Consider the following 25,761-nt stretch of genomic DNA (forward strand, 5'->3'; position numbering starts at 1 on the left):
GATTCACAAAGCGAAAGAAGGTGGTCTCAACTCAATACTATTGAGACTTACGTTTTTTTCTGGAATTTTCATGAGCCTCAACAACGTCGTCAGGTTTTCTTAATTAGTTTTTCTGGATTAGTTTCTTTTTCGTTTATGAGGTTAATTCATTTTCTAAGCACAAATTTTAAGGTTTCTTTTTGCTTTTGTAGTAAGATTTTTCAGGAAATCATGAGCTGGTCCGATTCATTAAAGAAATCAGCGAAGGAGGGCGCCGCGCGCAAATAAAAAAAGAACAGTGAAATATGAAATCGATTTTTAGTGAAATGATTATTAAACAGGCTAGTTGCTGAAGAATGAATGGTTTGGTTTAGAAATTAGACCATGAAAAAGTGATTTGATTTGTTTGTCAATTGGGCTTTATCTATTTTCTGCCAACACTATTCGGAGGTTCACTTACTCGAACTCTTGTAATTCAATTCTACTGGAAAATTACACTTTCTAAATACAAACATGTTACAATTCACAAAACCTCTTAATTGGCTACCAAAAAGATGAGGCAACCATAAGTCACCAGTAATCTTTGCATGAGCACTGACCACTAGAAAAATAATGTACTCCTGAAGCATCCCTTACATATATTGTTCTTCTGGTGACAATAGACATGTATTTCAAGAATGTATGGCAGTCTCCACATAGAAGGATGTTCTTCACGATCCGAACTGGTTTTCCTGGCTTGCTGGTCAGAAGCCCGTAGGTCGCTGCTAGTTTTGCGCTGTGATAGTACAAGAAATCCTTCTTCTGGTGCTCTTCTACTTCCTGAAGAACAAAGCTTGTGTCCGGCACATAACCAGCTTTTAGACATTCTAAGATCAGTATTTCTAGTCCACTATATATGTCTTTTGCTTGGGGATGAGATTTATCTCTTGCATAGAATGGATGTATCTTCTTGTTATGAATGATCCAACTTTGACCTGGGTGCTTCCGGAATCCCTTTTTTCTCATTTTATCCCTAACCATTTCAGAGCAATGCCATCTCCCAGATGCTGAATACAGATTCGATACAAGTATGTAGGAAGATGGATCTTTGGGCTCCATGGCAAGTATACGTTTCACCACCCTTTTGCCAACTGTTGTATTCATACGGAGTCTACAACTATCAAGCAAAGCTCGCCAAACAGAAACCTCAGGCTCAAAAGGCATCTTACAGATTATTTCCTCTGCTTCATCCAATAGACCCCAGTACCCCAAAACAGCAATGAAGGAAGCAAAGTGCTCTGAGGTGGGTTCAATGCCATAAACAGTTTTCAAGGAGAGAAACAAACTACGACAATTATCAACTAAGTTGGAGTTAGTGTGTCTGTATGCTGAAATGATCAAAACAAAGGTAATCTTGTCAGGTTTTATGCCAGTCCTCTCCATCTTTGACCAGAAAGCTAAGGCCTCATCACCCTGTCTATGGAGAAGATAACCAGCAAGCAAACCATTCCATGAAACTACGTCATGAGTGGGCATCATATTGAACAACTTGACACCATCTTCCATGTTCCAACACTTAGTGTACATGCTAATCGTGGCATTTCCTACTCCTACATCAGTTAGGAAACCACGCTTAAAAGCATGGCAGTGGATTTGTTTCCCCAGCTCATGAAATCCTATAGTTCCACAAAGACCGAGTAGTGAAGTTGATGAAACTTCATCCATATCCATTCTTCCTTCTGACTGATTAAGGTTGAACAGAGAAATTGCTTCATCCAGTTGCCCATTTCGAGCATACCCACCTATAATTGATGTCAAAATTACAGACCTGTCCTGCTCAGCTGGCCACCGAAGAAACATCTTTTTGGCATCTGCCATCCGACCACACCTTGTGCACATATCAAGCAGTGCAGCTTCAATGCAAGCATTTGACCCAAAACCAAACTTGATAAGGAACCCATGAATTTGCTCACTGGTTTTACAATCCATGACCAAGCCACAAGCATTAACAACGCTAGTCAATGTGAAGTCCGTCATCTCCATACCCTCCTCCAACATTTTTGTAAATAAATCCAATGCCCTCAAGCCTTCACCATTTCGACAAAAACCAGCCAACAGAGCATTATAAGAAACAGGATTCCTCTCTGGCATGTTATCAAACATCTCTATAGCCAAATCCACCAAACCTACTTCCATGTAGGCTGTAATCATTTCCGTCCACGTAATAACGTCCCTCACAGGCATCCTCTCAAACAAAGACTTCACACCATTTACACTCCCACACGCAGCATAGAACCTAATAAGTGCATTGGTAACACTCAAATTGGCCTCTAAACCAATTTTGATTGCATAGGCATGAACCAATTTGCCTGCTCTAAAAGCACTGCTACCAGTACAGGCAGTCAAAAGGGTTGAAACGGTGAAACGGTCGATTCCAAACCCTTCAGTTCGCCACAGTTCACGGAACAATTCAAATGCTTCAGCATACCTAAATTCCTTCACTAAACTTGACATAACAGTATTCCAAGAAGCAATGTCTCTTTCGGGCAAATGATCAAACAGTTTAAGCACATAATCCAAACAAGAACATTTACCATACAAACTCATAAGCGCATTCGAAACGAAAACACAATCTAAGTATCCCATTTTGACCGCCAAGGCATGAACTTGCAAACCCAAATCCAGCTCCAAAATCCGAATACAAGCAGTTAAAACCGCAACAAAGCTAAACTCATTAGGGTCAATACCTGAATTCCTCATCCCAAAGAAAAGCTCCACAGCTTCGTCTTCTCGACCCGCCTTGGAAAAACCCGAAACCAAAGTGGTGAAAGACACAACATTTGGGCAGGAAAGGCTTTGAAAAACCCTGTAAGCGTCAGGAACAAGACCCAACTTGAGATAAGCTGAAATGAGAGCGTTACCCAGATGGTTATCTTCTTCAAATTTGAGAATTGAGGCGTGCACGGCCCTGGCGAGCTCGTGGTCGCCGTGACGAGCCGAGAGGCGAAGCAAATTGAGGAGATGGTGAAACAAGAAGTGGGTTTGGTCAGAGCCATTGGGAGGGGTTAAAGGCAAAAGGGGTTTTTGGGTTGGGAGGGATTGGGAGGGAGGTAAAGCGGTGAAGTTGAGGAGGAGTTGGGGTTTGAGTTTGGGGTTTGAACTTGAAGGAGGTGAGAGAGAGAGAGAAAGAGAAGGGCGTAGTGAGGGTTTAGGGTTGGAGAGAGAGAAGGGGTTTTGAGGAAAAGAAGAAGAGGGAGGAGGAGGCAGAGGAGGTAAGGCGGCGATGGTGGGTTGGATAATGGTGTTCATTTGTTGTACCCAAGGTGGGCGCCAACAACAACCAGAACCATAACAAAATCATAAAAAAAACCTGTTGTAACTTCTGGTTTGTACACTGTGTTGCAGCAGTTCGATGGTTAGGCATACTAGATTGTGTATGTTTATTTTTTATTTTTATTTTTTTCTATTGATAAAATTATATCACATTTTTGTCCCAAAAAAAAAAATTCCTTAATAAAAAAATGAAAATTAAACTAGATGTTACTAGCTTGGAGTTGAGGATTAGTAGAAACAAAATATGGTTTAAGTTTAATGGAATTAGATCGGGTATAAAACGACGTCATTTTATACCAGATCTTAAAAAAAGAAAAAAGAAAAAAAGGGGAAACCTTCCATTTCGTGGGCTTTAAATAGGGCCTCCATAATTCCTTATTTAAATGAGATTGAGAGAGTTCTCTTTGGCTTTACCCATTGCAACTGCTTTGGTTGAGAGAACTTTTTCAGTTATGAATATTATGAAACACCATTTCCTAACAAAATAGGGAATCAATGGTTGGGTGATAGCTTGGTTGTTTACATTGAGAAAAATATTTTTTCTTGTATTAGTAATGAAAATATAATGCGCATTTTCATAATATGAAACATCGTCGGCAACAATTGTAGGTTAATTGTAATGTTATTTTTTTCAATTAATTATGAATGATATTAATATTGTTTAAATTATAAGGATATTTAGTTGTCTAACTTTTTTGTTGAGTTTTTAGCATTTAAATATTGCACTTCCGTTGAAAAATTCATGAGTCCGCCAATAATCAGTGCCCCATGGAAAAATAAGGGTTGTAATTAAGGATTGAATAGGTATGATTATGTCAAGCCAAAGTTTGGACTCCAAGTTTGCTGGATAATAGTAGTTAATCTTACAATGAAGATAATGTATTGGAATAAAACAAAACCTTAACAATTCCTTAAAATAAAAATAAAAACCTTAACAAAATAGGTGGGATTTACGCGTGTTTTGGTGCGGGTGGGGAAAAAATGAATGTGCATTAAAAAAAGAAAAAAGAAAAATTTAAAAACACACAATAACGACATGGGAAAAGCCCGGAGCCAAGGAAAACGGTCATGAAAGATCGTCGTTGACGAGAAGCGAATGAGATTGAAGAAAACCATCGACTGTACGATCGCCGAGTTCCAACTTCCATGGACGAACGTCGCAAACATCAGGTACTGTAAATTCAACAGCACAATCAATTTATGCTTCAGCAATCTCCCTCATGAAAATTGTTATTGCGTTTCCAATAACTTGTGCTCAAAAATTGATTTTAATGGCGATCGGTTTGCTCAGGTGTCGTTAAGAGGAGCGAGCGCGAAGGAGATTACCAGAGACGCTTTGCTTGAGAGGGTCTCTCAGGAAAGAGAGCTTCGTCAATATGCCAGACGAGCCTCATCAGCTGCGGTCTTCATTCAGGTGTTTGCCTTTTCTTTTCTTAAAAGCGAAAAAATTCCTAATTTCTGCATTGGTTTGTTAAATTTTGGCCAAATTAAACAAATTTTGATGTGGGAAAGAAGTAAAACAGCAAAAAAGCAAGTGGATTTTCGATTTTGTACTGGAAGACATAAGGGAGTGTATTTTTATTTTTATTTTTATGTGTTCAGAGAGTGTGGAGGCGCTACAGGGTGACAAAGATGGTGGCTTCGGAGCTTCGAGAAGAATGGGAGAATGTGATGAACCAATATGCTGAGTTAGCTATCACTGCAACATGGCTTTCCAGCAATATAGTGAGGCCTTTTCTTTTCTTTATTACTTGTTTATCGACTCGGCACAGGAACATCCAGCCCAGAGAAATTTACTCTACGATGAATTTCTTTCAAATTATGCTGGAAACCGTGACTTCCACTGGTATGCTTCTATTTATTTATTTAAATAGTTTCCTCGGTTTGTTTTAGCAGTTGGGTTGATTTCATTTTTCATGTATAGACTCAATGAAAAACTATTGCTCCCTGGCAATCGGCACTGTTGAGGAGAGAAGAGTCTGGAGTTATCAGTCACGGAGGATGATTTCTCTCTGCATGTTTATTCTTTCGGAGTGTGACAATTCCCGTGCAGGGGGTCAAGATATTGTTGCTCTCACCTCCCTAGCAATGCGTTTTGTTGTTGTCTTAACTGATCTTAAAGGGTGGAAGAGCGTTACTGAGCATGACTGTCAGAGTGCAGATACAGCAGTGAAGGATTTAGTTTGGTTTATGGGAAGTAGCGAAAGTGGTCTTTACTTATCTATCAGAAGATACATTAGCACATTAGATGCTCCTTGCTCTTCACGGATAAGCAGTAGTAGCGTACAAAGAGATGATAGATTTTTGATTACTGCAAGTACAATAACTTTAGCTCTTAGGCCATTTCATGTGGCAAAGTTTGATTTAGACGGTCCTGGCTTGCTGGATATCCATTATGTTACCGAGAATTACTTTGTTTTTCTACTTACAGTTCCTTGCCTTACTCAACGTCTTCCAGCTCTTCTTCTATCTGCTATGAGGCACAAGTCCATTCTCTCACCCTGTTTTCAGACATTACTGGTAAGGCTCATTAAATTTGAACTAAATCTTTGCAAGTCCTTTTTGGTAAAGTATTTCCTTTAATGTACTCATTAGTTACGTCTTAAGTAGATTTATAAGTAGTTATGAAAATCCTTCTTTTGGATATGATGAGTCAACCGGTGAGGGGAACTTTCTTTTACGATCTATAACTAGTGTGCAACTGCTGCATACTTCCAAGCTTAACCTGGCATTTCAAAATGAAATATTTGGTATTTCTTTGCCATTGAACAGGGATCCTATTTCAACTAATACATTGACTCGATGTCTCGGTATAGTGTGACTGGACCAGTTTAGAGCAAAAACTAAGCTTATTAAGATTTTGGACACACTGTTATCTCTTCTTACATAGATGAATGCAAATATATTTTACAGGAAAATGGTTGTGTGAGTTTATTAATGGTTTAATAATACTCTTTTGACATTTATTTGTAGATGAATATAATATATTGTGGATGTACCTTCTAGTTTCAAGTTACAATGATCCATAACATTCTCCATTAATTTGACACCATGTTTTTCCTTCTATTTTGACATTTTCTACTTTAGGTTGTATTAGTTTTGTGGGATGGTTTTGTTTTATGTTAATTCTTCATAAATTCCATCTATCTATCGTTCTATGGTATGATTATTTATTTTATTTATAAATTCCATCATCATATGTCAGGGCATAATCACATCTAATTCATTAAATCCCAGTTTCTTTTCAAAATATAATTTCTTAGCCCTGTGATTCAAACATGTGGGGACTGATCAAACTTTCGCAGGTGATGGCAGATTTTGAAAGAGAAAATATTAAAGGAAATGTTAGATGTGGATCAATCAAAGATGGATTTTCTTCCCAAGGTGATTCCCCCAGCAGGTTGGGCTCTTGCAAACATTATATGCCTAGCAACAGGGGCAGAGAATGATTCTGTTGATCCTGGAGGGTTCCATCAAGATTTGGACTCTGTATCATATGTCCGTGCTGTTAACATTCTTGCAGAAAACTTGTTGTCTAGGCTTGAGAATGTTGACTGTGTCAAGGAGAACCAGAATCTCCAAGGTGAAGTTGAAACCCATGAGAAGCCCACCCATGCAGCTTTATGTGAGGGTGAGATGGGGTCCTTTAAAATGTCGTACTTGGATATGTTTAGACCTATTTCCCAGCAGTGGCATCTTACAGATCTTTTGGCTATAATGGATAAAGTTGGTCATATTCAAGGGTCTGAGACACAACAAAACCTGGAACATTCAAGGAAGTTGGAGCTGCTAGATATTGTGCATTTATATTCGTACATGCTCAGAATATTTTCATTATTGAACCCCACAGTTGGATCGTTGCCAGTCCTTAACATGCTATCTTTTACTCCTGGGTTTCTTGTGAATCTATGGAGAGCATTGGAAACAAACCTTTTTCCCAGGGATTGTCACACTGATCCAGACAATTATGACTGTATTAGTAAAATTTCAGTCAATGACAAAAAAGTTGGGGCTTTTGAGAAAAAACAAAAACACGCCAATAATGATGGAGTTAATAAGTGGGTCACTGTTCTGCATAAAATTACTGGCAAGTCGCAAGGCAATGATTATACAAATTTGAGTGATAATCAACCTAAGCCTAGACCTGTTGACGAGGATTCTTCTGATGTTTGGGATATAGAACCTGTAAAGCATGGCCCTCAAGGTATCTCTAGAGATATCTCATGTATGCTTCATCTTTTCTGTGCAAGCTATTCACACCTACTTTTGATTCTTGATGACATAGAATTCTACGAAAAACAGGTAACAGGTTATATATATATATATATGCATGATTTTCTTATTTTTCAGTGATTGTTCTGATTATTCAAATCTTATCATTCGAGCATTTTATGCATGAATAGGTGCCATTCACACTGGAGCAACAACGGAAAATTACATCTGTCCTCAATACATTAGTTTATAATGGTTTTTCTCAAAGTATTGGACAGCAGGATAGACCCCTTATGGAATCTGCAATCAGATGCTTGCACTTAATGTATGAAAGGGATTGCAGGCACCAGTTCTGCCCCTCTGTTTTGTGGCTTTCACCTGCTAGAAAAAACCGCCCACCAATCGCGGTAGCTGCCAGAACTCATGAAGTTCTCTCAGCTAATGTAAGATCAGATGATGCTGCGCCTGTTCCAAGTGTAGGTTCTGTTATAACTACAACCCCGCATGTATTTCCATTTGAAGAAAGGTAAGAAAATAATCAAATAACGGAAAACTCAATAATTTCATAGTTCAATTATTTTTTCCCTGTATTTTTGGCCCAGTTTGTTTATTTCCTCAACTTTTGAGATCCCCCTTTTTTTTGGATATATGAAACCCATTTTGTGGCCTTTGGATGACCTGTTATTGGCTTCCAGTGAAAATTGTTGACCTTGTGACATACGCCTTGAGGTTGCACAGGTGCGTGCACCTGAATGTTTGGTTAGTATATGTTTCCAAGTGAGAGTGCAGAAGTTCTTCTATGTAATATGCATTACATGGCTTCTCTGGCTTGTGAGGTTTGAGTGAGCACTGGTAGGTGGGTGGGTTGGTGGGGCAGTAGGGATTGACAATTTGTGGGTTGATTATTTTTGCGTCTTCATTGCCTATACTATTCTTCACCGCGTAGTTTTCTAACTCTTTACCTTTGACAGTATGGAATCATGGCTAGATTCTTCACTACTGACTCTTTTGAGTTTTAACTTTGACATAATTTTGTTTCTAAAAATCTTTAAGACCTCTACAGTAAATTATTCTTCCTGACATAATTTAGTATCATGGCAGAGTTGAGATGTTTAGAGAGTTTATCAAGATGGATAAAGCCTCCCGAAAAATGGCTGGTGAAGTCGCTGGACCTGGTTCTCGATCAGTTGAGATAGTAGTTCATCGTGGTCATATTGTTGAAGATGGATTTCGGCAATTAAATTCTCTAGGGTCAAGGTTAAAGTCATCCATCCATGTTTCATTTGTCAGTGAATGTGGCCTTCCCGAGGCTGGCCTGGACTATGGTGGATTATCTAAAGAGTTTTTGACTGATATATCAAAAGCAGCCTTTGCTCCCGAGTAAGTTTGAGATTTTATATAGATATGTATATGTTACATTTTGCTTCCTTGCATTGTTATTGGATTCTTTAGAAGTCAGTTTTCTGAGCTCATTTTTTCTGCTGATCAGGTATGGGCTATTCTCCCAAACCTCAACCTCAGACAGACTTCTGATCCCTAATTCATCTGCAAGATATCTGGAGAATGGTATCCAGATGATTGAGTTCCTTGGAAGAGTTGTTGGCAAAGCTCTTTATGAAGGAATTTTGCTAGATTACTCCTTTTCACATGTTTTTATACAAAAGCTGTTAGGTCGATATAGCTTTCTTGATGAACTATCAACACTTGATCCAGAGCTTTACAGGAATCTCATGTATGTCAAGGTAAACCTTGGATTTGTTTGTCTGTCTGGGTCCTTCCATTCTCATTAAATCCTTTCTGAAGCATTGATCATTAGTTTGATAATCATGTAACCATATTAGTGCACTAAGTGTTAGGATACAATAACAAAACTGTTGAAGATTTATTATAGATGTTTAAGAGATAAAACTGATGTGCCTTGCTCCTTAAAGGGCTATATTAAATTACTTGGCCAAAAAAACGAAGGCTGTATGACATCAGGATCGCATATTGTAAACTTGATAGGGTCTATGTGGTTGCATCTCAACCCAAACTATTTGAATTAAGGTGTTATTGGTTGCTTTGTCTGTACAGTTTGAGATAAAGCACCCTTGATTGGTTCATGTCGAGCTTTAAGTGTCTTGAAGTCTCCATTCTGGATCAAGTTTGTCATACATGTACTGATATGCTTTGTCATGCATTTTGTTTCTTTAAAGATTTCGATCTTTTACTTGTGTGGTTATTGCAGCACTATGAGGGTGATGTCGAGGAACTCTGTCTGGATTTTACTGTAACTGAAGAATCATTTGGAAAAAGGCAAGTTATTGAGCTTAAGCCTGATGGGAAAGATGTTACTGTGATAAACAAGAACAAGATGCAGTACATTCATGCAATAGCTGATTATAAGCTTAACCGACAGGTTTATATTTCATTCCTGTTCAATTAATGTTTTGAAGATTAGAGTTATTATTACTCCTATTGGTGAGAAGAATTACCTTGTTTTCAATGTTGAATTGCAGATATTTCCCTTTTCAAATGCGTTCTATAGAGGGTTAACTGATCTCATCTCACCATCTTGGCTAAAATTATTTAATGCAGGTGAATTTAATCAGGTAAGGCCCTCTATACATGGATTTGTTTATTGTTCTAGTGAATATGACTGTATGACTGCTGGGTGCATTCTCTTTGGATGGATTCATATAAGATATGATTCTCTTGTAAACTAATCTGCCCTTTAATCTTATGCTTAATATATTAATCATCTTAAACTTGTAAGTTAAGACCTAGTCCCTTTTCTCTTGATTCCAAAAGTTTGAAGAAAAAAAAATGGAGCATCATCTTTATAGGTCTTACTTTCATTCCATCTTTGGTTTAGGTAGTTGGCTGATAAGGTGACATTTGGAAATAGGGTTAATCGTTTTATTAGTCCCCTAATTTTGACTGGATTTGCATTTGAGTACCTCAATTTCCAAAATGGTACTCGTGGTCCTTTAACTTGAGTTTCGTTTGGACAACTAGTCCCACCGTTACTTCTGTCAATTTTTTCGTTAAAGTTAAGGGTAGATGGGTCTTTTAGGTTGGTTTTATTATCCCCCTTCTACAACTTGCCTTCCCTCTGAAATAGACCTTAGAGAGCCTGCCGCCAAAAACCTAAAGAACCAAAAATTGCAATCCGCTTCTGCAACTCACATATTGGTTGAGTAAAAGTTGGAATCGTCAAGATTGGAAGCTTGGAGAGCAGATTACTTGCCTGCTTCGACGCCTTTCCTGGCCTAGCCGCCGACCCGTCCGCCACTCCGACGGTCTGGGCATCATGGCAAATGAAGTGAGTGTCTTCGCCCAGGGGTTTTTCCTGGTTCTCTTTGAAACTGAAAGTTAGAAGACCATAAGCACCATAACCACCATGGCTGTAGGTTGTAGGCTCTAGTGGTGGTTCCAGTGTTCCTTTCAATTGATAACTTTTTGTATTGTTCTAGGTTAGTAGGAGAAGCCAACACACATGCGACAACAATTTCTTATAATGAATTATGGATTTAGAGGCACTTTTATTCCAAACCAGTAATGGTAATATGTGGAAAGGTAATATGGGGTCTGTGTTTGCTTCTTTAATGGGCTAATCAGGTGACTAAAACCGTTGAACAAATGCTTAAAAACATTTCCCCATAATGGTAATTCCCCGTAAGAAACACCCACGCACATACTCCTCTCTCTGTCTTTCTATTTTGCTGCGTTTGGTTTGAAATGTTGAGGCTTGAACTGGTTTTGTGAAGTTGTTGCAGTGTTGGATCTGGTTCTTTTAACCAGGCCTCAAATGGGTTTGTGAGTTTTCTTAAATTTGGAGTTTGAAGGTTTCCTGCTAAATTTTCAATTTTTAGTGTTGGCTCTGTTTTTATGTGCTTATACCTGAAATGGGTTTTTGAGCATTTCAATGCTGAGATCTAATTTCTGCAGATTTACTGGACACAGTGAGGTTCAAGATTTTGTGAGTTGGATTTGATAACCTACTTTTGTACTTCATAACAGTTCAGTTGAGACTGAGAGGTTAAAGCAAAAATGGCTCCAAGCTTGGATTTTTCCAGGTGGTGGGCAAAGGGCAATACAAGTAAGGGTAATCCAGTGGTGGTGACCATGGAGAACTCCAATTACTCTGTGCTGGAGATGAAAGTCTTTTTTGTCCCTCAAAACCAACCTGAAAAGACCCATCTACCCCTAAATTTACCAAAAAAATTGACAGAAGTAACGGTGGGACTAGTTGTCCAAGCGAAACTAAAGTTAAAGGACCGCGGGTACCATTTTGGAAATTGAGGTACTCAAATGCAAATCTGGTCAAAGTTGGGGGACTAATAAAACGATTAACCCTTTGGAAATAATACCATTTAAAAACAGTAGCAAAATTATTCCTCTAATAGGGAGAAATTGCAGCGGAAAAAAAAAAACTTTGAAATTCGAATGATGAGACCGGGAGAGTTAAAATATAAGTGTCGCCTTAACTAAATGATCCTTTTTAGAGCTATCTATCTTAAGTTTTTCTTCTTGTGAAATAATCTGACGCAGCACAAGAAACAAAGGTTTCAAGCGAAACCGTGAGTAACAATAAAAACTGGATTCCACCAGAAAATTAAGAGAAGCTCTCTTGGAATAATGTTATTAAAAACTGAGTTACTAGAAATGTTAGACAAACCTGTCTAAATACTCAATTCAACCCTCAACCCTTCAACTGCTAGGGGAGTTATTACATAAAACTGAAAAAACAGGATTAATTTGGAGTCTTAATAACGTAACTCCTAAACTGTCCAAAACAGAATTTATTGGAAAATTGACTACCAAACTTTAACTGCAGTTTTGGAAGGCCAAACGACCTCAGAATGCCAAAATCCATCATATGTCACGGCAAAGCGGTGAGTTACACTCGTGGCGTCGTTCCCTTTCCGAAATGGTATTTTGCGTCCTAATCAGAGCTTGGACGACAAAACTGCATATTCCCACTACGTCCTTTTTCTAGCTCAACCGCGATAAAATCTGCCATCTGTTCTACATCATAATCATAATTCATGTCTTGATTTTTTCCCCTTGAAATATTTTAATAATAACAATGTACTTGGTCATGATGGGCCAGTATTATGATTCATCAAGTCCTCCAAATACTTTTCCTTTAAGAGTGCTGACTTTGATGCACATGAATTCAGTTAGTTGTCAAATACTGATCTATAACTACCATATACAGTTGCTTTCAGGTGGAAACCATGACATTGATGTTGATGATTTAAGAAAGAATACAAGGTACACTGGCGGTTACTCTGATGGGAACCGGACGATTAAAATCTTTTGGGAGGTATTGACTATTCTATGGTGGTTGAATGAGCTTATGTTTTGTATAATTAGGTGTTCCTAATTTTAATTTCTCCAAGATGGTTCTCGTAAAATACTGACCTGTTCCTTTTTCAATGATTTGATTTGGATTCTGTATTTCCTGCCTATTTTCTGTTAAACATCCCAGACCAAATATGCTCATATAAAAGTATTCTGCTCTCTCTCTCTCTCTCTCTCTCTAGAAAATCTCAGTGCTGATTCATGTCTGACTTTCACCAGAAGAGGAACAGCCAACTTTCATCATTTTCTGATTTTTCAATTTATTCTGTATCATGTGGCATATTTAATTTTGGTATTTCGTTTGTATCTTGTCTTATAGATGCGCATTTTGATTTAGGATACCTATGATCTTTTTAAATTTTATTGAGTTTCTTCCAACCATTATCACAGGTACTCAAAGGATTTGAACCTAGTGAACGTTGTATGCTTCTAAAATTCGTAACCAGTTGTTCTCGAGCTCCATTACTTGGATTTAAACATTTGCAACCGATGTTTACAATCCATAAGGTATGTAATTGATCTTACAACTACGTGTATGTATCTAGTATGCAATTACTCAGGAATTTGGTCTTATATAGGTTGCATGCGATATCCCTCTTTGGGCAGCAATGAAAGGAGAGGATGTTGAGCGGCTTCCATCAGCGTCAACTTGCTATAATACTCTGAAGGTACAATAAATGGAAAATGCCCTCCTACCCCTTTCTAATTTTTCAATAACATTGCAATAGTAGAGTTCAGAACAGATACCAGACTATCAATTACATCTGCTGCTACTGATGCTCATTTTAATTTTTTCGGTTTGAAACCGCACTTATGATTTCATTCTCTGTGATGTTTGCAGCTTCCAACTTACAAACGTCCGAGCACTTTGAGAGCAAAACTTCTATATGCAATCAGTTCCAATGCAGGATTTGAACTTTCTTAAGGATCCCCTTCAGGTTATGCATTTTACTTGTCTTACTGAACCCTTAATGTTAATTCTATTTTGTAACAGTATTTCTCACCTGCTACATACTGAAAGCAAGATGGATTTTGAGCGTCCTTGATTGCATGGATTTTTAAACAATAAAATTATTACAGATGAGCTATTATAGAAAGGGTTAAACCAAGATACTTTATATCATCCACTAAGATGGTAATTTCCACCTATAGTTTGACATATTAGATTTTTTTATCTTTTCATGTATAAAAAATATTTGGCAAATCATTAAGAAAGCATATTCAATAACTTCAGGCTTGTGCGTGCAATATTAATTTTACTAACTTGGACCAGTTTAGAGAACTGGGCCATGATCTTACTTAAATGATCTCATAACACAAAGGATTGAAACACGTATAGCTTAGGAGACTTCAGACTATGAGGAAACTAAATTCTGGAACTAAACCACTAAATACCTATTTTTTATATCATAATATTTATAAGATAAAGAGAGTGCAGTAGTCTTAGCTTATGCCACTGGGGATATAGATTCAAGATATGAGGTCAAAACCCTGCTGAAGTATATTGCCAGCCAAGACCTCGTTGGCAGCTTCAGAGGGATGGAAGCCATCCCAAAACACATAACCAGTTGCATTGGTACATGTTCCTACAGACCTAGAGTTGCAAAGCTTAGAGGTTTCCAATCTACCTGTTCCACAACAAGCTCTTCTCGACTCAAAGAACCCTGTCAGATATTGGAATTTGGTTATCAAGCAATAAACGTAATAATCAATCCCATACATATTCGAACTATCTAATCTAAACTAACACAACAAACGCCAAACAAAAGCAATAGAGAGAATCTTTCTATTGATGCTAAAAACAACTGTTTTTTCGTAACTAGTATGGTGGTTCTTCTTGTTGCCCTTTTTTGTTTTTGTGTTTTTCACATTGATCAACTATTGAACAGAGGTGCTTTACCATTATCACCAGGGTTTGTGATCATATCCAGGACAGGCTGGAAGATATCAAACACTACAAGCTTGAGACCAGGGAGTCTGCTCTTCAAAATTTGAGATGTGTTGTTTAGCTTATTGTTGAATGAAATGGCATCTTGGTTTAACCTTGGGATGCACTGGTTTCTTCCTAAGCCAAATAGGGTGATTGCTGCTGGCAAACACCCAGTTGGTGGTAAGCTTATGACTCCAATCCTTCGCACTCCCAGTCCATACAAGTTCTGCCACAGTAATGCTTATGTCATGAGAGTGTATATGAAGAAACAGATGCAGAATGATGTCCAATTACTTTGCTGTATCAAACATGATTGAATTTTCTATTTAAATTCAAGGTCACCATTACGACACCTTTTCCCCCATATCGCACCCTTACTGAAGCTTTCAATTTAACTTCACCATAGGTAGCTGCGAATCGTCATGCAATCTAGAACTATATGATCACTGTACATTTATTTGGGTTCAGGTTTGTGTTATGCGCAATTGCAATTTCTAGTTTTAGGTTTAGGTTTGGCTTTCGTCAGCAAACATCAATCAGCTATGAGATTATTTCTTACTTTTTGGGTCGTGTGTGTGTGGTGCTGTATATAAAAAGTTAAGATAAGGGGAAAACATGCAGCATGCATAATCTGAGTTTGGAGTGACCTGAATGAAAGTGGAGTAGGATATCATGAGAATGTCTGAGAATTGGTCAGGTGAGTAGACTCTAAGAAGGGGATTGATGTAATAGTTTTGAATGAAATCACTGGTCCCTGCACTTAGAAGGTGAATGGCTCCAGAGAATATGTCATTGGCTTTAGCTCTTCCCACCATACTCACCACTTCATTTTGATATTCCCTGTAGTTATTCAGCTGCCGGGTCAGCGAAATGGCACCCTACAAAACCAAAGATGGATCATATCATATCATTCATTATACATCATGCAAAGTGCCGTGTCTGGAACAAATAGTTTCCTTTGCTATCAGACATGATTTTTTGAAAGCTGTCCCTTATATGATCCTTTGCTATATATATAATTTTTATTATTATTGCAGTACATCTATAATCAGAGAAATCATCAATGCAAGGAAATTATGACCCACCACTAACATTTTTCAGTGAAGCATTCATGAGGTCATCCTCTTTGTCATCATAGGTGAGGCACTGAGATATTGTAGCAAATTCTAACATGGGTTATTCTATAGGCCCTGAGATGAGGCCTTATCGCTTAACCATTAGATCAAACTAACAAATTTAATTCAATGGCATAGCTAAGAGATAGAGCCTCGTCTAAGGGCCTTGAATATAAGGCCTTACTATAAAATTCTACCATATATATATATATATATATGTACGATACATTGTAGCAAATTTACTTGAAAGCAGTTTATGATTTTATGAGGAATGGCCAGTCAGTTGAGTAAATGGACCTTGTGATGGCCCGCCTCAAAGGCCAGCACTTTACACACTTAGACTAAATTGTTACTTTCTTTATTCCTCCTGCCTAATTGATAGTTCATCACTGAGGCCTATTTTCATAGACAGTTCATCTGGGGTTTCTGTTATTATTATTATTTGTTAATTTAGCGCTTAGTGTGTGTTTTTTGAAAGCGTTTAGCCGCGCGGCTATATTCTATAAATAGAATATTACAATAGTATAGCCGCGTGGCTATTCTCATTGAATAGCATAACCTGAATTTATCTTTTTTAATTACTTTAATTAGTAGTTATGTTTTAATTATTACTTAGTGAATAATTAGTATTTCAATATTTTAATATATTTTATTTTGATTCAGTAATATGTGAGTATTTTGTGAATAATATGTGAATTTTGCATGTATAATTTTGTAAAAAATAAGTGTATTAAACAATAAAGACTCGGGTAATGGCCTAATAGTAATGGATAATGCTCTAAACTACTCTTATTGATAAACAAAAATCGGGAAAAAAATAATTATAAAAAATATATATCACAGTATCTATGTAAAGAGCATAGCCATTTATTTAAAAAAAAATTTAAATAAACTACCACAATACAGCCGCACGGCTATACATGTTTTTATAAATAAAAAATAACGTATAGCCGCGCGGCTATACAATTTATTTATTTTTTTAAAAGGGCCCGCGTAGCGCTGAGCGCGTGTTTTGGTGGAAAGAGTATAGCCGTGCGGCTATACTCTATAAAAAAGAATATTACAAACGTCTAGCCAGCACGGCTATATCCATTGAATAGCATCGTCTAAATTTATTTTTTTAATTACTTTAATTAATAGTTATGTTTTAATTATTATTTACTTAGTGAATAATTAGTATTTAAATATTTTAATTCAATAATTCCTCCGACTGACACCCCGCCGATCCAGCCCAAACCCATCGCCACCGCCGCTCTCCTCTCCAACACAACCAAACTTCACCTCGCCCAGATTACTGCGAGTTGAGTCGCTCGAGTTGCCGCTTTCATTTTCAACTTACCCAACTTCAGCAGAGATGAAAATTCGGCAGCAAATATTACCAAAAAGAAAAAAAAAGAAAGAAGGGCAGCAACATCTCCTTTCAAGATGCCAAGATGGACAATTCAAAATGCAAATTTCAAAACAAATGTCCGGTATTATCAAACCAATTAGCACGAATTTGAAATTTTAGTCAAATTAAAAGGCTCGAATTCAAATTTCAGATACATATCAAGACACCCATGGATCTGGTGAAGGGGGAGATCCAGTGTTGGGATGTGTTAGATAGGAGAGAGAGAGAGAGAGAGAGAGAGAGAGAGAAAGAGAGAGAGAGGGGCTGGGGCTGTGCTTTTTCGAGGGAAGAGAGAGAGGAGCGGGGTTTGAGACAGAGAGCACACCCAACCCACATGTGAGACAGAGAGAAAGAGAGAGGTGCTGCAGGGATGGGTGTGGAGTGTCAAGGCTCAGAGGATGGGAGTGGCGCTGGCTTTTGTGATTTACTCTGTTTTTTTTCTTCTTCTTCTTCAATTCTCTGGTTGTTCGTTCATGTTTTTTTTTTTTTTTTTTTCCGTATCTCTCTCTCAAATCTGTGCGATTTGGGGAGTTCAATTTTTCTTACCTTCTTTTAATATTCTTTTATTAAAATTTGTTTATTGTTTAAGTTTTTAAATACTTTTAAATATTTTATTAATATATTATTGAATGTGTGGCCCAATGTGTAAAGAGTCTAGCCGGACGGCTATACTAAAAAGACCTTTAAAAATGGAAAAATCCGGTGTATAGCCACGCGGCTATACTATTTATAAATAAATAAAAAGAGAGTATAGCCGAGCGGCTATACTATCTATAAATATTATATTTCGGGTTTAGGGTTTGTAGAATGTTTTAAAGAGTATAGCCGCACGGCTATACTCATTGAATATCATAATCTAAATTTCTCTTTTTTAATTACTTTAATTAATAGTTATGTTTTAATTATTATTTACTTAGTGAATAATTAGTATTTAAATATTTTAATTCAATAATATATGAGTATTTTGTGAATTTTATGTGTATTATTGAAAAGTTTGTAAACAATAAGTGTATTAAACATGAAAAATACATATGTACGCGTACAATACAATATTAAACGTGAAAATGCTAAATTCTTTATATGGGTAATAACTCTGGAAAAGTAAATACTCAAAAAGGAACAATAGAGATTTGGGTAATAGCCTAATAGTAATGGATAATAATTTAAACTACTCTTATTGATAAACAAGATTTGGGAAATAACACTTAGAAAGAAAAGATTGTAGTATCTATGTGAAAATGAATTTCAACAAAAGACCCCAGTAAAGCCGGGCGGCCATACTGTTGTTATTAAAAAGAAAATCCGGAGTATAGCCGCGCGGCTACACTATTTAATATTTATATAAATTTACTATAAATAAAAGAGGACCCGCCCATGAACAGTTTTTTCTCGTTGTGCAGGACGTTCGGATGGGCCGTCGACCAGCAAAGCGGGCCTGGTTATGGCCTAATGGCCATTATGAGAAGTAACTTGAATTCCTCTCCTCATCATTAAAATAAAATAAAAAAAGCATTAAAAAGTATGTTACAAATCAATGTTCTAATATTGCCTTCAACTATATACATGTATTTTTGCAACCTATCCTTTATATCTAGATAAATCTTTCTCAACTAGATGGTAAAATATCTTAGTTTTATTCATTCAGCTGGCTAAGGATTTTGAAATCAAAGACTTGGGTATCCTGAGATATTTTCTAGGGATTGAAGTGGCTCATTCAAAATAGGGAATCTTTGTTTCACAAAGAAAATATGTGCTAGATCTTTTAATTGAAACAGGGATGCTAGCTTGCAAGCCTGTGCACACTCCAATAGAACAAAATCATAGATTAGGTGAACAGACTGATGAAACCCATGTTGACAAGGAGAGATATTAGAGATTGGTAGGAAAATTGATTTATTTGGCTTATACACGACCATATATAGCCTATGCAGTGAGTGTTGTTAGTCAGTTTATGCACTTTTTACGAGCCACGAGAAGTTCACATGCATGCAGTTGAAAGAATATTTAGATACTTGAAATCAGCACATGGTAAGGGTCTTTTATTTTCCAAACCTGATCATTTTAGAGTTGAAGCCTACACAAATATAGATTGGGCTGGTTCTATATCGAAGATCCACTACATGGTATTGCACAATTGTGGGTGGTGACTTAGTGACATGGCGAAGTAAGAAGTAGTCGGTTGTTGCTACGTCCAGTGCTGAAGCAGAATTCAGGGCCAAGGACCATGGTGTGTGTGAATTACTTTGGTTGATGATTTTGCTAATAGATTTGAAGATTGCGTATAAGGACCTTATGTTGTGATAATAAGGCAGCCATCACCATTGTTCATAACCCAATTCAACATGATAGGACTAAACATGTTGAGATTGACAGACACTTTATTAAGGAGAAAATGACAGAAGGTGTGATTTGCACCCCATATGTGAGAAGCGAGGATCAACTTGCTGATATTCTAACTAAACTAAGGGAGTCTCCAGCAAAGTCTTTGAGTCTACTCTGCCAAACTGGGAATCCAAGATATCTGTTCTCCAGGTTGAGGGGGAGTGTTAACTGTCTGAATATAGTATAGTTGACCTCGGGTGATTAGCCTTGCAATTAGATGTAATTAGCTAATTTCTAGTTGTCGACTTTAGGCTTAATTACTTTCCCTGTACATGATATCTTGTATGCTATTTATTTTCTCTTTGTAGAGAAGAATAATACAGCCAAATATTATATTCCTTTGTCTCTAGTAAGTTTCTACAGCAAGGACTTCGGGAAAGGAATGTGAATTTGACCTACTAAATGAAATAGTTGCTTTTCCAAATAAACAGCGAAAGAGAACATGATTTGCTTTGTGCGCGAAGTAACACATTTTACAAATCTACCATCAGAATTCTTAATAATCATCCATTTGCCAGCGGAGATTTACCTTGAGGATCCCCGTCATTACAAACACTTGGATGAAACTGACAGGTACCAACAATCAGACTTTCACGTTGCTATGGGGCGAAGCTTGTGTTGCGTTTCCCATCACGTTTTAATGAGCAGAGAAGGGAGACACTTTGGGTCAGTTTGATACTAATTTATTATTATACATATTGAAGGAGAAAGTACGATATTTTCATTGTGGGTGTGTGTTCGTGTAACATGAGATTTTTGTTCCTACTGAGTTGTGTTTTCAATCACCATTTTATAGGTTTAAAAACTATGTTATTGTGTTTCGTTATAATACTGATGCCAGAAATGAGTATATACTTAACTTAGTATTATTTATAACCCTAGTGATAAAGGGATTGCCATAAAATGTAGGGGTGTGCATGGGTTCAAATCAATTCGTATCCGAGCCAATATATATTGGATTATGAATTTTTTCAATCCAATCCGATCTAATCCAATTGATATTAGATTAGATTGAATGATCGGTTTTCATTATGAAAAAGGATAATAGTGAAATATTTATCGTCATGTTTAATATAATCAAATATTTTACTATATGTAAATGTATAATATAAATAAAATGCTAGAGAAATTTTTTATATTCTATAATATACTAAACCTAATTCCATCAAATGACTTAAATGTGCATAACTTTCTTAATCACAATTACCTACATTAGCAAAACAAGCATGAAACTAATTGAACTGGATTGGATTTGAACAAGCAAATTCATCATCCAATCCAATCATGTCGGTATTGGAAGTAAGAGATCCAATCCAATTTGCCAAATCATTGAAAACCAATTAAAATTGAATCGGTCAGTTGCATCTTGCACACCCCTAATAAAATGGTAAAGAAAATTCTCAAAATACCACTATTTGATAGGAACCACAAAGTATTGCCATAAAATTCGCATAGTTGACTAACTTATTTTATCTCTGGTTGAGTTCTTTCGCAAAAGAAAAAACTTATTTTTGCCATCATTGGGGACAATTCTCTTGCTTGTACAGCCTCGCCGCAATAGACGTAATGGCATAATTTAGGCTATCAGGAAGAGAGTTGTATTGTACCCAATATGAACTGGTTTCAGCCTTTGCAAGGCATATGAGCAGCAATCTCACGTCTTTGTTTTTCACGGTATTACTCGCACAAAAATAAAAATGAAAAGAGAATAGGATTGAGCTTATAGAAAAACAGAACAATAATTCTACCGAAATAGTTTTACCAAAGTCAAAAGATAAATATTAAGGAGATTTCAAGCTAAAAGAGAAGACAATGAAATGCTCAACTTCCTTCCAATAGTAAAGTCACATTCTCTTAATTGCCTTCAATACTCTTTTTTTCTACTTGCTAATGAGTCATGAACACCGCTTTTCTCATTCAAAACATAGTAGACCTTAAGGGGGCAACACCAATACCCACTCGATTGGACAAAACAAGACCTGGGTTGACATCCACGAACAATGATCTTAAAATACAGACAATTAAAATATCGTACTTTCCCCCTCAATACATACTTCTCTTAAACTTGTAAGATACAATAATAAACTATCAAACATATAAGGCATTGTCTCCCTTCTCTGCTCATTAAAACGTCATCTGGAGGCACAAGCTTCCCCTTCATAGCAATGTGAAAGTCTCAATGCATTAAAAGATTGAACTCATCGTTGTCAGTCACCACTGCATAGTCATATCCAAGAGAACCCGCACGAGCTTGAAATTCATCAATATCGCCCCGGGCAACTTGGATTCCAACCAACACATTTGCCCCAGTTTCACCCTATTGCATAGGAAAAACAAGTATACCATCAGATTTTGTTTATTAAAATTCAAACAAACAAAAAGATGTTGAATTACGACCTGTCCACGGTAGTGGAACAAACTAATATTCCAACGTGGACTGAAAGCGTCCAAGAACTTCATCAGAGCACCAGGTCTTTCTGGGAACACAAAGTGACAAAGAACCTCGTTTTGAACATTTGATCTGCCCCCCATCTGAAAGAGATCCACAACAAAGTAAACTTAGGACCAAGATGCAACAAACTAAACAAAAATGAATTTGTGTGTGTGTGTGTGTGAGAGAGAGATAGAGAGAGAGAACACGATTGTAACTAGCAGAATTACCAAGTAGCGCAAGTGATCTTTAACCAAGTCACTTTTTGTGAGATTGTAAGTCTTGAGTTGACAAGACTCCAGGCGCTCTTGCATTTCTTTAAGTTCAGAAGCTGTGTGCACACCAACACTGCACATGATATAAAAGGATAAAGAAATATCTAAAAAAAAGTTCGACGTATTACTAATCCCAAGTAAAAAGCTTTTGTTTATGGGAACAAAACAGCCATAAGTAAACCCATCTTAACCACACAAAAGAAATTGGGAAAAATAATGTCAGTAAAACCTAAAAGATGACTAGTGCTTACCTGTACAATACTACAGCCTGTTTATCAGAATTATATCTGTATTTAAATTCACTGATATTCATTGGGCCCACCTGTCAACCAAAATGATTCAGTTCACACCATGAAGAACACTTCAGTTGGAAAGGGAAAAAGAAAAAAACAGTTGACCAAGCACCATTAGCATACCAGTTCACAATAATGTTTAAAGCTCCCAGGCTCCTCTGGCATAATAGTTGCGAGTACAGCCTCTTGTTGCCGACCAACATTAGCAAGTTCAGTGACCACTCTCAGTTTATCAAAGTTCATATTTGCCCCACTGGTTATTGCAACAACGTTTTCTCCTTTAAGACCATAATACTTGCAGTAAGCTTCAGCTCCAGCAAGAGCAAGAGCGCCTGCTGGTTCTAAAATGCTCCTAGTCTCTTCAAACATATCCTGCAAAACAAACACTAAGCTTGTGAAGTCTAAGATCTCAAAACTATTAAAGATAAGTTACAGTGTTGGCTGTCCTTTCTCAATGAGATAAACTAGCACCCAAATTGCATTTGAACTTATTACTGTTACAAATAGCCAAACATAGAAAAGAGGTTACTCCTGAACATAAATGAATTCATTAATAACACATATCTCTCCGATGTCATAAGTAGACCACAGAGCAGACAACCTTAGTATGACATCAAAGTTCAAAGGATGAAAATAGAACATATATACAGAAAAAGGGCTCGCTCTGAGACATAAGGACAAGCAACAAAGTAGACAGACCCCTGAGCAGAAAAAAGCCTTGCAATAATGCCAGCCAAGGTAAACTTGCTTCAAGGAAATCCAAGGTTGTTACTATATGTACCTGGGACAATTTTAATTTGAACATTCACTCCACTTCATTATCTTCTTTCATATATGTTACATAATGTCCACCAGAAACAACTCATCCAAAAACAGATTGATTATCTTCATTTGAAGTCCTCGAGCAAATTCCCAATTCCTTCGTCCACATACTTTCTAACTGCTAACTAAGAACTTTGGCTGGTAGTTATTCAATTTACACATATGTAAATGAATATGTGAATTTTTACACCAAAAAAGACAGGGAACATATGTACGTTACAAAGATAGAAGTAGGTTAAATTCTATAACATGAAAATGTGAACAGAAGTTTTGTTTAAGAAGTCTACTACCTAAGAATGCATGATAAGCAAAAGAAACTCACCCATGCAAGTTTCAAGACTGGAAAGAAGTTTTCACCTTTATTGAGCCACATATAGCATCACGGCTAACAAGAACTACACCATCTACCATGTCCTTGCATAAGCGGAAGGTTTCTTCACCAACCTCTTTCACAGCCACACCATCTGCAAAACCTCCAACCTGGTCCAACATTATTCTCTGACCATGATGCAGCGACAATGCCATTGCATTTGCATCAGAGGGCTCCACACCAATAATCTTTACCTGTACAAGAGATATCACAATACATTATGTGATGCTAAATTGAAGGCCTTTTTTTAACGAAAAAAGGAAAGGCAAAATTAAATCTTTCCATGAAGAAAGCGCACAAATTTGAACAAGTCACTTGCCCAGTAATCCATTCAAAAAATGAAAAACACCAAAACCATACAAACCTTCGGAGAAACCCTCTTTACATATGCAGCAATTCCAGCTATGAGACCACCACCTCCAACAGGAACAAAAATTGCATGCAATGGGCCCTTTGTTTGACGCATAATTTCCATCCCAACCGTTCCTTGTCCGATAATAACATCTGGGTGATCAAAAGGAGGTATGAAGCTCCTTCCCTCCTCTTGAGCCCGCTTCTTAGCATAAGTTTGAGCCTCATCATATGAATCCCCTATAAGAACAACCGTGGCGCCCAATCTCTCAACAGATTTCCACTGCAAACAAGCAACACACAATTCCACAACATTCAATAAGCCAAACCCACAAATTAGAACTGTGAAATTAAGCTCCAAAATGGAAAAAAAAAAATGTACCTTAATTTCTGGTGTGGTTACAGGCATTGCAATCACAGCACTGCAATTCAACTTCTTAGCAGCCAAGGCAACTCCTTGGGCATGGTTTCCAGCTGAGGAGCAAATAACCCCTCGATCCAGTTGCTCCCTTGGAAGCTTTGCCATCATGTTGTAAGCTCCCCGAAGCTTGAACGAGAAGACCTGCAAATTCAACAAAAAAGTTTCAGTCGAAAATCCCCAATTTTTCCAATCCAAATTATTCAAATGAACACTTGGAACAACACTTACAGGCTGCAAGTCCTCTCTTTTCATCCAAACTCTCACTCCCAATCGCTCCGACAGCTTCGTAGCCAATTCTAACGGCGATTCGATGGCCACGTCATACACCTTCGACGACAGTATGTTCGTCAAGTATTCCATGGCGTCGACAATGTTCCCGTTGTCGTTTCCGTCGGTGGCAGTACGGTCGGGTACGGCTCCGAGGAAGCCGGGCGGGTACTGGAGCGAATCGGCCGACACCCGGTGGGGAGGCGGAGACGGCGTCGTTCTGGTCTCGAAGGAAGCAGAGGAGGTGGAGGGTTCGGCGGAAACATCGGCCGTCGGTCGGGAAAGCGTGGCGGAAACGAAGGGCTTGATCGGACGGCGGGTGCTGAGCTTCTGGGGCCCATTGGGGAGGTGAGACTGGAGGCGTTGTGACCGGAGAAGTGGGGAATGGGCTGGGCTGACGCGGAGGGCCTCCATTGGTTGATTGGTTGGAAATGGCGGCAGTTTTTGAGAGGAAGGGAGTCGGAGGTTTTCTGGGTTTTGCTGTCTTTCTACTTTTAGTCACGCAGACTCACCGTTTAGCTCGTCCGAAGGGCCAATGAGAAAATGACAAGTATAGTAAAGGTAGATGGCTATTGGTCTGTGACGCAGTGGCAGGTTAGACTACGATCTGGAGTATGCAGTTTTTGACCGACTTTTAGGTGAGACGAGAAAAATATTTACTTCAACCTTTTGTTTGTGGCTGTGGGTCTCGCAATTTTGGAGACATTGTGTCTGCGATTCGCGCTTTCATATTTATTATTTACATAAACAGTCCCTTCACGTGGTTCACGGAGATCAGGGAGTGTCTTGGTCAGTTACCGTTGGATTATATCCAATGGTAGACATCAGTCTAAATAATAAACTCAATTTGTAATTTTTACTG

General features: G+C 37.7%; 4 protein-coding genes across 6 annotated transcripts; 1 reads left to right on the forward strand and 3 right to left on the reverse strand.

The window, feature by feature from the left end:
* LOC18769195 (pentatricopeptide repeat-containing protein At5g03800) lies at nt 423-3,752 on the reverse strand. The gene has a single exon (XM_007203066.2). It carries the CDS (start codon nt 3,265-3,267, stop codon nt 550-552), a length of 2,718 nt encoding a protein of 905 aa, XP_007203128.1. The 5' UTR covers nt 3,268-3,752; the 3' UTR covers nt 423-549.
* On the forward strand, nt 4,091-15,146 carry LOC18770161 (E3 ubiquitin-protein ligase UPL7). Of its 3 annotated transcripts, XM_020568513.1 has the most exons (15): nt 4,091-4,461; nt 4,583-4,705; nt 4,894-5,137; nt 5,216-5,811; nt 6,607-7,593; nt 7,695-8,029; nt 8,605-8,883; nt 8,993-9,245; nt 9,731-9,901; nt 10,002-10,094; nt 12,707-12,814; nt 13,243-13,359; nt 13,431-13,520; nt 13,694-13,790; nt 14,765-15,146. In XM_020568513.1, the coding sequence occupies exons 1-14, from the start codon at nt 4,438-4,440 to the stop codon at nt 13,775-13,777; spliced, it is 3,504 nt and encodes a 1,167-aa protein (XP_020424102.1). In that variant the 5' UTR covers nt 4,091-4,437; the 3' UTR covers nt 13,778-13,790; nt 14,765-15,146. The 3 variants fall into 3 exon arrangements, with proteins under 3 accessions (XP_020424102.1, XP_020424103.1, XP_020424104.1); XM_020568514.1 differs by lacking the exons at nt 12,707-12,814; nt 13,243-13,359; nt 13,431-13,520; nt 13,694-13,790; nt 14,765-15,146 and adding an exon at nt 12,323-12,672; XM_020568515.1 differs by lacking the exons at nt 10,002-10,094; nt 12,707-12,814; nt 13,243-13,359; ... (1 more) ...; nt 13,694-13,790; nt 14,765-15,146 and having other exon boundaries at nt 8,993-9,235; nt 9,731-9,869.
* On the reverse strand, nt 13,797-15,955 carry LOC109950402 (GDSL esterase/lipase At5g03810-like). The gene is made up of 4 exons (XM_020568995.1): nt 15,875-15,955; nt 15,430-15,660; nt 14,753-15,008; nt 13,797-14,516 (listed from the first exon to the last, which is right to left on the reverse strand). The coding sequence occupies exons 1-4, from the start codon at nt 15,953-15,955 to the stop codon at nt 14,323-14,325; spliced, it is 762 nt and encodes a 253-aa protein (XP_020424584.1). The 3' UTR covers nt 13,797-14,322.
* LOC18771681 (threonine dehydratase biosynthetic, chloroplastic) lies at nt 21,447-25,377 on the reverse strand. The gene is made up of 9 exons (XM_007203703.2): nt 24,861-25,377; nt 24,594-24,773; nt 24,225-24,494; nt 23,848-24,054; nt 22,792-23,040; nt 22,627-22,697; nt 22,331-22,448; nt 22,067-22,201; nt 21,447-21,986 (listed from the first exon to the last, which is right to left on the reverse strand). Exons 1-9 carry the CDS (start codon nt 25,311-25,313, stop codon nt 21,846-21,848), a joined length of 1,824 nt encoding a protein of 607 aa, XP_007203765.1. The 5' UTR covers nt 25,314-25,377; the 3' UTR covers nt 21,447-21,845.

Source organism: Prunus persica, chromosome G7, assembly GCF_000346465.2.
Source record: "Prunus persica cultivar Lovell chromosome G7, Prunus_persica_NCBIv2, whole genome shotgun sequence".
NCBI lineage: Eukaryota > Viridiplantae > Streptophyta > Magnoliopsida > Rosales > Rosaceae > Prunus > Prunus persica.